Source organism: Stegodyphus dumicola, chromosome 9, assembly GCF_044657685.1.
Source record: "Stegodyphus dumicola isolate Sdum_Otavi_A_Nest chromosome 9, ASM4465768v1".
In the NCBI taxonomy this organism is placed as follows: Eukaryota; Metazoa; Arthropoda; class Arachnida; order Araneae; family Eresidae; genus Stegodyphus; species Stegodyphus dumicola.
Window position 1 is genome coordinate 16358262 of NC_140776.1, and position 13348 is coordinate 16371609.

The 13348-nt window shown below is 33.1% G+C and overlaps 1 protein-coding gene across 7 annotated transcripts in view; it reads left to right on the forward strand.

Moving 5' to 3' along the window:
• Window positions 1–13348, forward strand: part of LOC118184793 (cell adhesion molecule Dscam1-like) — a 1226874-nt gene that overhangs the window by 1124921 nt on the left and 88605 nt on the right. For 3 of the 7 annotated variants that reach the window (XM_085823248.1, XM_085823249.1, XM_085823252.1), the window contains one exon: window positions 11658–11823. In XM_085823248.1, the coding sequence (XP_085679374.1) occupies window positions 11658–11823 (166 nt within the window). Of the gene's footprint in view, window positions 1–11657; window positions 11824–13348 lie in introns of those variants that run through there. The other 4 variants (XM_085823250.1, XM_085823254.1, XM_085823253.1 and 1 more) reach the window with 2 other exon arrangements.

A 13348-nucleotide genomic window follows, 5' to 3' on the forward strand; every position in this document is an offset into this window, starting at 1 on the left:
AGTTTTTAGAGTGACCCAATCGCCAAATCCTGTGTGTGAAGAGTCATCATCCACAACCCTTTTAGTTCGGGCGCCACTGTAGAGATATTAGGATTTTTTTGGAGGTCGGAAAACCTTTGATATGGCTGCTTTTCAGTATCCAGTAAGATTTACTGTTTCGAAATCGAGGCCCCTGTTAAACGAGCACCAACAGTAAGGCCTTTTTTTTCAAATGGCGAAAAATCTGTCGCTTTTCCCATTTTATTTCATTCATTGTGAAAAGCACTCTCACACTTACTTCTAAGAGCATTATAACTATGTATATAACCCACGTCATAAAATAAATTACATACTTCATTCTTAGCACGCATTCAAATGAAAATCTCGAAGGTTTCTAATTGAGTGGCCTGTCTGTGTAATATTACATACAGTATTAGAACAATTGAGTATATTTTCACTCATTAACGAAAATCAAAAGAGTGCCTTCATTCATTGCCTCGCTTCTAAAAATATTAACCTATTCGAATTCAATTAAAAATGTATAATTATAATCTGATGATCCCACATTCATTATAATTTAATGAAAATTCAGTTGTAAAATCATATTCTTACGACATCTAATTTGTAAATTAGCATTCAATATATTCGTAAAATAATTGTATTTCTAGAAGCAATATTCTCAACTTTTATTTGCTGTGGCGATGCTAAATTAAATACATTACCTCTGGTAAATTAAATTTTGCAAGTTATGATTAATGTAAGCGAAGCACTAATTTTAAGCATTAGGATTTCTAACTCAATGCAAATAACGGTTGAAGTCCCAGAGCCTCTCCTCGAAGAATCGGAGCTAATTAGCAGCTAATCAATTTCTATTACAAATCTATAGATATTCCTCGCAGTATGCATTAGTCAATATGAATATCCATAAAGCAAATATGATCTATGATGACGCTATTCAAAAGTTGCATGCAAACATCATTACTGAAATTATTCATAGAAACTAGGAAGAGCCAAGAACTTCAAATGCATTTACTAATTAAAGTAGTTTGTTATTTCCTAATGCATTAATGCAAATTGTAATAATGGAAATATATGCATTATTCAATATAAAATATTTTCAGGAATTTTTACTTTAATTGCAGACAGATTCAGACAAATTTGTTTTAGCTATCATACTATTTTCTAGAAGTTTAAAAACATTTCAGTTACTGTTATATACTATACAGTTCTTTTTCAAGTTCTTATTCCAAAACTTGGCATATTGCATCACTTATCTTCCACTTTAATTTTTTTTATTTCCTTTAAGGTGTAATGATTTAGCTCCCAGCACCTATTCAAGTCTACGAAATATGGTACTTTTGTGATTTTATAACATTTTCACAGACATTCTAAAGGATTCTAATATGACAGTTGCATTTTAAAAAATAAAACTCTACTCATCTTCCTGTTCTTTATATTCCTTATGATCAAGTGTCTAGACACATTATAAGTAAACCAGACTCATAAGGCTCATAAGGAATAATTCGTTGTTTTAATAGAATTAAATACATTAAAATGTGCTAAATATTCATTATTAATGAAATCGCACATTACTAATCAGCCAATTCCTAAATAATTTATGCCGTCCAGATGGCATAGTAGTAAAGGGAGCCTATTTCGATGCCAAAGGGCCCAGTCTCGAATCCCGGAGAAGACATGGATGCTTCTAAATGTATAGTGTCTTTGCGGCATGGGGGCATTCTAAATATATGGTGAGCCGAAAGTTCTCTCGAGAGGTTTTTGGCAGGGGAAGAGGGATTGGATATCCTCGGATTCATGCCCCTCGGGGTGCTCTCCATCAAAACTGATGCAGAACTGAGCGAAGTCATACTGCCATCTGTATGGTGCTCGAGACACTTGCCAACGACAGGCGCAATCTTGCACTCTTTGCCGCAGTGAATTTCATGGGTTTGTCTGATGTTACTGTCAGACGAGTCACAACAACAACAGCAGAAATAATTTTGGCATTGAAACACGGTAATGTTTTAACCTTTTCCGACACCCTACCTTTTAAAGTCTGAGTTTTGATTAAAAAAGTAGGCAGTCTAATTAGGCCTAGAGGAGTACACAAGTAAAATTTTGTGACGATAGCAGTTATCGTTTTAATTCTGTGGGTGTGCCCAGAGTGGCACACTGATTGAATAGAGCTTCGAAATGAGTGCTGAAACGAGCACTGTTGTCAAGGAACTGACCGATGAGATGCGGAGAAACAAAGAATACAGACTCTCAGTTGTCCTAGATTATCGGTGAGCCCGGTCCGGGCACACCTAGGGTTCGCCGTTTGATTTTAGGCAAGATTTCAAGGTAAAAATTTAAAACTAATACAGAATAAAGAGATTAGCATACAGCCAAAAAATAACATAGAAATTTCTTTTCAAACAATTCCTTTTATACCCTAAAAAATCTGGAAGATTTCTTTGAAAAATGAGGGTCTTAAAAAACTAAACATGGCTATAATATATGGACCGGTTTGTGTTGAGCTGCCACTACTATAAATAAAGAAGGTTGAGAGTAACTTATAAATCTTTTTTCATTCAATCTTTCTTTGCGTACAGAAGGAAATTTTTAGGTCTGTCCAGACCGGACACAGTGTGCCGCAAAGGGTTAAAAGAGGGTGTTGATTTTTAAGCAGCATCTTCGAGATGCATATTGCTTTTAATTACGATTGTTTCACATACTGGCAAAAAGAAAGTATTATTTAAGGAAAATACTAATTGCAAGTATGCTGTGCAAAGCATCCAATTGCACAAGGCTTCACATGACGTTGCTTAACAACGAAATAATGTTATAACACTTTTTCCTGCAATTCAGCATTTTTATTTTAAACAGCTTAAACAGCTTAAAAATGAAATTTTATATTATATATATTAACTATGTTTAGTACCGGGCGCCACTGCACATACATTATGTTATTGTGAAGCAGGAGTACATGAAAAATGAGTAATATACTCGCTGGGACTCGAACCTCGAACCTCCCGAATAAATGTGCTGGCCATTACACCACGAAGGCATGCTAAAAAGGCGGGAGTAAAGACATGCTAAAATGTCGTTTATGTAGGATATTAATTTCCATAGTATTTTATTTTGATTTTGAAATACGTATTTAACAATTTGAAACATTTTCTAGATTTCATGAATCCTAGTCGCTTTTATTCGAGATTTCATTTGCACATATGCTGGCTTAAAAGCAGGATTTGGAGCTATGCCATTGCGTGTTGGCAAAATTTTATGCTTATCCCATTATTTATCGGCGTGCAGTGTAGCTTAATAAAGCCCAGCTATTTATATACAAATGTAGTAAACATAAGAAATATTTTATAATTCTTCAAAAGAGAGAACTGAATTAAAGAAACAATATAAACTAAAGCAAGTTACTGAACCATTAATAGACTGAAGGGAAAAATATATATCGTGAATGCATACCATTTTCGGCTTGAAGAAGCATTTTGGGAGGCACATTTCATCTCATAAAGATATGTATTTTTGAGCAGGAAAAAATATTTATCCACATGAATGGATTTAAAATGAGATGAGGTCTTTTGACTGAAAGAAAAATACGGAATCTTATTGTTTAAAGCAAACACAAAAAAGAAAAAACAGACCAGCTGCAAAACGTTAACAGCTGTGATAAGTAGATTATGATTTCCGACTGGTCGGAAAAGAGTAACCAAATAAAAATGAATAAAATAAACTAATGTTATGATTTATTAAAAATATGTTTAGGACATGTAAAGGCATTGCATATTAAGTTTCTTTGTATAATATGGCAATAACAAATATTCTTGAACAATAATAAAAGTATTTTCTTCAATTTTTTTACCTCTCGATGTAAGAAATTAAATAAAATTTTGAAAGTAAAATGAAATCCGCAAGGAACTTCATTTTTCTGGTGATAAGTATAGGGAAATAGGGAATTTATTCATAAATTTAAATATCTCAGTATCATAAAAACATCTGAAATTATTTTATTAGATGGTCCTTCTAGAGTGGGAGAAAGATTGCCATTTTTTTTTAAATTTCAAATGAAATCTAAAATTTTTAAAACAGAAATTAATATAATTTTAATGCACCTAGAAATAAAGACAGTAATATTAGAAGCAGGTCGCAAATAATAGTGCTTAAATAATTAAAATGTCGTATTGGAAAATAATACCTCTACGTACTTAATTTAATTATTTTTAGTTTTATTTTAAACAATGGATTCTTAAAATTTATTATTTTTTAATAATAAACTGAATCACTTTAATATACGTGCATTCGTTCTGGAAAATATTCCATAAATTAAGTATTAAAGTACAGTAAAAATCAAATTAAAGAGGCGTCAAAGTAGCTCGAAAGTTTTTGAAACACGTGAAAAAATAAATTCTGATTGTTAACTGATTTTTGAAATGGTTCGGGAACCACCGTTTAGAAGTACCTCATCTGAAGCAACGAAAATGGCGCTAAATTCCCTAGAACTACTGGACTCGTGTATTTTTATTAGCCATTTACCAAATGCAAATAATAAATTTACATAATTCTTGAAGATCAAATATCTCAAGGCCCACCAGCGGACGAGAAGTAAGGTCGCTGAACACTGGTAGTTCGGTCCGAGATTCGAATCCTGCTAACGGGCTGGCTGCATAGGCGTTTTCGTGGGTTTTCCCATGTGTGTTTGACTACTAGACAACCTGTCTCCTGGTAATCGAATGAGAAAACCGTTAAGCTTTAGTAATGTATCACGGGTTTAATTCCTAACCACTGACGAAGGTGGCTCCTACCCATAATCGACGTAGAAAATACCAGTTTTACTTGTAAAGCCATTCTTATTTTTTCTAAATTAGATATCCTTTCTTGTAGTTAATTTAATATTACTAAACGTTTATTGTAGTTAATCTAATACTATTTAACGTTTATTGTAGTTAATCTAATCTTATTTAACGTTTATTGCAGTTAATCGACTCTTACTTACTTACTTACTAGATTAAATAACTCTTATTGTAGTTCATCCAATCATACTTAAAGTTTTTAGGTATCATCGTTAACAGAAACCCCTAATGTTGAATATGATTTGAAAGTTTTGCAATCTTGTTATTAAAACGCTGGTGTATGTTTACCAGGTTACAATTAATCAAAAAATAAGCATTTAAGGACGATATTCAGCAGTTTTTGTTTTAATTGTAGTTAATCTTACTTAAAGTTTATTTTAGTTAATTTACTGTTACTTACTAAATTAAATAACATTTATTGTAGTTATTACTAAATTACATAACCTTTATTGTATAAGGCATTTATCCCACCTTCCTACCGTGCCTTCGTGGTGTAGTGGTTCTGCACGCTGGGCCTGTATTCCAGAGGTCCACGGTTCGATTTCCGGCGAAGGCGTTTGCTAATTTTTCATCTCTCCAGCCTCGAAAAATCCTAATGTCTTTACAACTGTAGTTAATCTAAACCTACTTAACGTTTTCACATTGTCATCATTAAGGGAAACTCCTTTAATGTTGAATATGGTTTGAAAGATTTGCAATCTTACTAAAACGCTGGTGTATGTTCGCCAGGTTTTAATTAATTAAAAATAGGCATTTAAGGACGATATTCGGTAGTTTTTTGGTTTTATTCCAACAGTTCAAACAAATGAACTAGTTCTCACTTCTGTTTTTAATCAAAATTATCTTTACAATGTCATACATTTTTGAAAGTATATTCGCAGAAATTTGTGTTTCGATGAATGGTAAACTGGTATTAAAAATTTAATCTCAGCCGATTCTCTGCGAACTGCATATCCCTAGCAATATTTACGCAATTGAAACCTTTCTGTGTTAAGGAACAACAAACTGTGTATGACTTGTTTCACTACACGTTTTAAAACTGTATCCTATCGATCTTCATAAACCCTGGAAATAAAAATAAAAATAAAAGCGCACTACATGCAAATGAGTTTAACGAAATGCCTTATCAGTAACTCCCTCACGATAGCTTTCTCCTTAACCGCAGGGAAATTATAAAAATGAAAATATATCCCCGAGAAAAGTACAACGTCCTTTGAAACTTCTATGCAGGAGAGGTATTGATTTGAAATGCTCTGAAAACTGTTTCGATCTGAGCATTTTTATCTGGTACTATACGAATTATCTTATTTTGGAGAGTATTATGAATTGCTGCATGTGATAAAGCAACTTAACCACGCGATTTTTCCTCGCGCCAAGTTAATTGTGTTGCGATAATTTTTGTAAGTTTACTGTCTGAAGTTTGGAATAGTTCGCAGTTTAATTAGTTAAAATTGCAGCGTAAAAGTTTCAAAAGTTTATCTCTTTCAAATAGAATTTTAACTAAGAATAACTTAACTCAGATGTAAATTATATATGAAAAGTATTTTTATAAACTCCCTTACCCTTCAGTAAAAAAATAAACGGCAGATTTTGAGGGACGATAATCTAGCATGAAATGCAAACAAATGGCAGGTAGCATCAAATAAATGCATATCATTTTTTGAGTATTTTTAGTTTATCAACGTCAACGATAGTGTTCAGACTGTAAGCAATGTATGTAGATTGTCTGAAAAATTTACGACCTAACAAAGAAAAACTTATTATTTCTCCAAAATCAACTTTATTTTTTGACATAGTCTCCTTGTAAGTCTATACATTTCTTCGAGTGATGCTCCAATCCTTTTAATTCGCTCAAATAAAATGTGTAATCTTTCTTTGTAATGTCTCTGTAATTTGACCAAACTCTTTGTCCTCCAAGTGCTTCTTCTAACTTAGGGAACAAAACAAAATCACTTGGTGCCGGATCTGGCGAATAGGGTGTGTCGTCAAAGCAGTTCAAATCGTACTTCTTGGATTTTCGCTATTGCAACCGCTGATGTATGAGATGGAACACTGTCTTGGTGAAACATTTTTTTTCTTTTGAAAATCTGACCGTTTTTCCGTAATTTATGCCTTCAGCTTGTAACGTTGCATAGTACGCTCCGGTAATTGATTTCCCTTTTCAAGATAATCTATCGAGACAATCCCATGTCTGTTCCAGAAAACTGTTGTCATCACTTTCCCAGCAGAAGGAACAGTTTCTGCCATTTTTGGAGCCGATTCTCTCTTTGTAGTCCACTGTTTTGACTGCATTTTTGTTTCTGGGCTGTAATGATAAATCCAGGTTTCATTTACAGAGATTAATAGTCGAAACAATTCCGAATTATTGCGCCAACAGAGCGGTGCAAATGTTGATTCGGACACGTTTTCCGCCCAAAGGGAGCAAATACGGCAGCCAACGCGCAGCCAGCTTGCGCATATCTAAATCTTGGTTCAATATGTAGCAATCACGTTTTTTGGACCTTGCTTATACCCTCTGCTATCCCATTAATATTGATTCGATGGTCGTCAGCACTATAAGGTGGATTTTAGCGATGTTTTCTTCAGTAGTTGGAGTTTTTGGCCGCCCTGAACGTTCATCGTCATCCAAGCTAGTACGTCCACGTAGTTAAATTTAGCTGTCCAAAATTTAACAATAGTAAATAATGATGCAGAGTTTGTGTACACTGTGTGCAACTACTCATTAGTCTGAGTAAGAGTATTACTTTTCAAAAACAGGTATCTAATCACAGCGCGACGTTCAATTTTTTTCCATTTTTACAAAACGGTCACATCAACTCACAAAAGTAATTGTCAAACAAAAGATTCGCCTTCAAAATAGCTGAAATTTTGATTGGTAGTTATCACGTGATGCTCAAACAAATCCCCTCACTTTGGTTGATTTAAGTTGCCACACACATATTGTGTTAGGAAACCTTTCAAACAACGTTCGTACTGTACTACTGTAAAAAAGTACAAAGGAAGATAATATAACGTTTATTTTTTCCTAACATTTTTATCTTAAGTTAAACAACCAAATACGGAAATAAACGTGAAATTTAAATTTCCCTTTCTGTACCGCATGTACGAATTTCCGGGAAGAATAGGCTACTAAAAGACGAATTTTGAACAAATAGAAATACAAGATCGGAAATGAAATCATAACGCTATATAGGGAGTTCTTGGGGAACCGGTAAACGCCTACATAGCAAACCCGTAAATCCCAAACCGTTCGCAAATGTAGAAGAAAGGACATTTTCATAAAGGCAGTTTAATCAGATGTGCATCGGGCATATTCTGAACCATCCAGATTCATAATCTTGAACCATCAGATATTTTCATGGCAGGATCAAAGGTTATATGAAGTGCGTTTTCCTAGAAACGTGCCATGAATCTGGGACGAACATACGGACACGTTAAATCAAGATGTCCCTTCATCACGCAAAAGACATTCAGCGTGAAAGTACAACAACAATCGCTGCTCGCTTTGGTCTTTCTCGCCGTCTTGAGCATTTCAAACTAAAGCCAGTTGAATTCGTTATATGAGCAACTCGTACAGATACTTCAGCCTGATTTGCGGAAGAATGAGACGACCTCCTTTGTCTAACTTCAGTCTTATTCACATACAAGGCATATTTCATTTCTTGGGAAGGTTGCTACATTTCACATAATTTCCATGTCTGGGCTGTGAGCCCCCTCCCCCCCCGGGTTACACGACCATGTGCAGCACAACAACAATTTGTTGTCAGTATTTGGTTTGGCACTGTGAAAAGCAGTTAACAGGGCCATATCACTTGTATGTTTGTTATTTAGACGGATGGTATTATAAGATGTTTTGGTGGAAGTCTTGCACAAAAGGCTGAATGACTAACAAATCCAGCATTTGCAGACCGATATGTTGTTCCATTATGATGGGACACAGCCATTTCAGCTATGACATTCGGAGGTATTTTAATGCGACATTTGGACAAACGTGGATCGAGCGAATTGTATTTCGTTGACTTTCTTTCAAGGTAATGTAAAATGTCTCGTGTGAGATACGTTGATATGTGAGATACGTTTGCCGTCAACAATGATGGCAAACATATCGCACATCTCAACGTAGCTGCAGCGGCTGTTTCATTCACGCCTGAAATATTTCAAAACGTCTGTCATTCCATGGAGCACCGATGTTCGACTAATGTTCCAGCTTGTGGTACAACATCTTCGGTGATCTCTTATTACCGTAGTTGTTAAATTTTAATGAATAAAGGGATGTTTTTAACTTATGTGTTGCTCTTCATGTCTCGTGTTTGCTGCATACTTGCACATGATGATGGCTTTTCCGATCCTACAACGACTATAAAATCTCGATTCGTCTTTGAGTAATCTATCTTCCTTAGAAGCTTGTATAAGCGCAGTAGCGAATCCTTTTGCCCATGCAATAATTCAAATAACTGAATCACTGCAGTAATCGACACAGTCAATGAACTGCTTGAAGTAATGCTGTTAAATCGTAAAACAATATCGTATGTTTTTTGACATTTACGTTAATGTTGTTAATGTACTTCATTAAGAGAAAAACGCATAATTATTTGTCTTGCATCATGCATGAAATCTTTTACTATGTACAAGATTAAATGAGCACATTACTATATTATATCAATATTATTATTAATGTACAATAACAAGTACATTCCTACATACTATATATATGAACATACTTGTTAATGTACTCCATTAAGAGAAAGACGCATAAATATTTTCCTTGCATCATGCATTAAATTATTTATCATTTACAAGCTTAAGTGAGTAAATTAATATATTATATAAAACAATATAAAGCATTGCACTTTAAATGAATTAACAGCTGCTAATGATTTAATAATCTTTGCTTGCTTTAAAAATTTAGTTTAAACTATTTTCTCGGGATGTTACCAATCTGGCTGGTATTTGTTTTAGTTTTATACGGGTGAAATATATGGAAAGCACGGAGTATTAATCTATCTAAGTTGAATATTTTTCACGAAAGTTGAAGATTAATGAAAATATAAATGAATTAATTTTCATGTTTGAATTACGACAAAGTTTCTACGATTGCAATTAAAGGAATTATATGTAATCGATATTTTATTGCTATTACACATTTCTAAATTATAAATTAAGCATTAATGAAATTATTGCATGCTTTTATTTAAATTAAAACATAGTGGATAAATCATTTCCTGTTTCGTCAATCAAAGGGATTATGTATTATTGATTTTTGCTTGTTTCTATTTCTTATTTTTAACTATAAACTAAAGATTCATTCAATTGCTGTATGCAAAATATTAACAGTGGATATTCATTTCATTTCTTCTGATACAATCTTTCAGTGATTTTTAGCAGATATCTTTACAGATTACGTTTCGTAAACATATTTTATAGAAATATCAATTTAATATTTATAGTTTTTAAACCGCATTCAGGACACAACGGAAATGTATGTCTAAAGCAGCACTCACGTGAAAACAAAACTGAATACGCTAACAGAAGTGAATATGCTTGGCCTAGTGACAGAGCAGAATTGAATATGCCCAATTATATTGTTTATTCGTTTCTTCAAACAAAGTTTTTGTTACTTTTTTAAAGTTTAAAATAATTTGGTTTTTTTTTTTTTTTAAATTATGTTTCAGAAAAAGTTTGAATTATTTTTTTTTCTAAATTATGTTTCAAACAAAGTTTGAAATTATATTTTTCAAACTAGTTTGAAAAATATAACTGTTTGTGGTCATTTATGTGTTACTTTATGTGTATGTACAAGTGTTTATGTTCCTTTTATGTTTATAATTGTTTGTGTTCCTTTATGTGTTATATTTTTCAAACCAGTTTGAAAAATATAACACATAAAGGAACAAAAACAGACAAAATACTTCAGTTTTAAATTTAAAAACTATTTTTTTATATTTGATGATATATAATTCGACATATATGTTCACAAAAAAGGAAAGCAATAAGACAATGTGCGACATTTAAGTTTAAAATTTGCTAATGAAGTGTTATTTAATTTACTTATTTATATTTCTGCTTTATCTCGCTATGAAGTTCACGCATTTCAAAACTTATGTAGACTTGAGAGGCAAGAAATTTGCTATAAAATTAGAAGAAATACGAATAGCTATGTGTCAGAGGTTTGGCCTTCCAGTCATAACTGCCTTGCATATTTCTGCTACCGACTAGACTTTGATCTTAAATTACTTACGGTAGTGAAAGGCTAATTTTGTGTCGGTAAGTTGCAGGTATGAATTGTGGTGTCTGGTAAGCTTGTAGACCTTAATGGTAATATTAGATTAAACTGTTTGAATTTATTACAGTTTGTGTTTAAGCCAGGTCCCAGGGGACTGATAATTTTGCTCAGTCTATTTTAAGCTTAAACCTCACAAGTGGTGAGATAGGATAAAATTACTTTATCTCTGTGTTTGTTTGTTTTAGAAACAAAAAATTCTGTTGATGATAATTTACCTCACAAAGAAGCTATGTAACACATTATTTTGACTCAAACTGGTATAGCTGAATTAATATAAACTCAAGACAGGTGTTACAAATCAAAACCAGTACGAACATAGCAGCAAATGTAGATATTTTATCATGGCATTGTATAAACATATTTAAAGTTACGATAAGTATATATAAAGTCTTACGAATGATTCATATTTGAAATGAAATGAGATTTTAAGATTTTAGTTTTTCTTTACGTAACCTCAGTTTTCCCTTTTTAACACCTTGAAGTATAAATGTAACTTAATGTTTGTACTTTGAATGCTAATATAACTAATGTATTGCTATTTTTTGCAGAGTGTTGTGACAGCGAGAAACTCGTGTCTAGATGGATAGGTCGTCCAGCGTCGGAGCCCTGCACCTTCCAGATGTCTCCAGAATCTCATCGAAGAGTGCAGGAGGAGGGACGCTGGTATCCAACACGATACAGGACGACTAACTCTTCCTACTCTCAGGAACAACGGTACTGCACAATTAAATTTATCTGTATTGAGTATGCTATTAAATGCATATTTTTTAAATTATGTTTTTTTGAAATTTTCCATGAAAGGTATAGGTGTCTGAGTCGACACTAATCAGGCTCTAACTAGTCAACGATTTTAGGATTCTAGCTGTTAAATTTTATGTACAGAGTAAAATACAGTATGTATATCTAATGATACGAACTTAAATCTTTCTTAATTAAATGCAAACGTTTATGAAATATACTTGCATTTGGTTATCTGTACTGTTAAAAATATGTGCGCGTCTGTTTGTTTGTAACATTATCTCCTCTCGAATGGAGGGGAGTCGAAAGAAGTACTTCCGGATTCCAAAAATTCGTGGGAAGCCATTTTGACCATTCGAATTTTGTACGTCTTTAATCAGACGAGATGTAAATTAAAAGCTCTGAAAACGCTAATTTTCGCATTCATTTTTCCAAGTAGCGGAGATAAAAATCTGCTTTACTTCGGAAAGTGTTGCTACAGCTCGCTTTCAGAACTAGAGTTTGTTAATCAAAAATTTGTAAGTTTTACAAAATATGAAACAAAAATAGCATTGCCAAACATTAAACGTATTATTATTATATAAGGTCATAATCTGACGTTGAAGAAAGCACGCGGCTGCATGTGACGTCATTGTCCGTCATAGGTTTTGGTTAATGGCAGCATTTTAAATAAATAGCAGCTGTTGGCAATTGTTTTGCTTCAGGTTAGTATAACTGACACGATATGTTATTGACACGTTAATTATTTTATTGTTATTGAGAAAATGTTCTAATATTACATCAGTTTTAAATAATGACGTTATATGTATCAACCTGAAGTGTCAAAATGTTTTGATTCCTGGCTTGGCAACAAAAAAACGTGTTTACAAATTGGTTGTTACTTACAAAGAATGAATTGATTTCATTCAGATTGAAATATTTTTATGCATTTTCTTTTTAGGTATACATAGAACTTACAAAGTCTGCTTTAGGTGGAGCCCGCTCATCTGACGGGCTTTTCCGCTGGTTATTAAATAATATAAATAGCGTAACAGTACTTAGGAAGGTTGCTGCATTTTAAAATCCCTTCCAAAATAATTAAAGTGAGAACACTTAAGAAAATAAATTAAAATGTTATATAATCAAACAATGTATCTAGGCTAATAGTCTTAAAAATCTACTGGAACTAGAGGATATGTTCGGAAACCTCCCAAACCGACAGCTTAATTTTATTAGAGAATGAACTATATTATAAGAGAACACTTGATTATAGAAACAATACTAACTAGTGTTTATAGGGGGCGATTTATTCTGGATATCTTTATAAAGGAATATGGCCCATATTCACATTAGATATGAAGGGAACCATGAAATTCTCATATAGCCAGCTCTTTCGGTCGCTGGAATGAAATTCAGAGCAAAGCATTTTTATTTATTCTCTATAGGCATTCGCTCACGAATTAACTTTAATCCAAATACCTTAACTTAATGAATTTAAGATAGTAATACCTAACGGATCTGA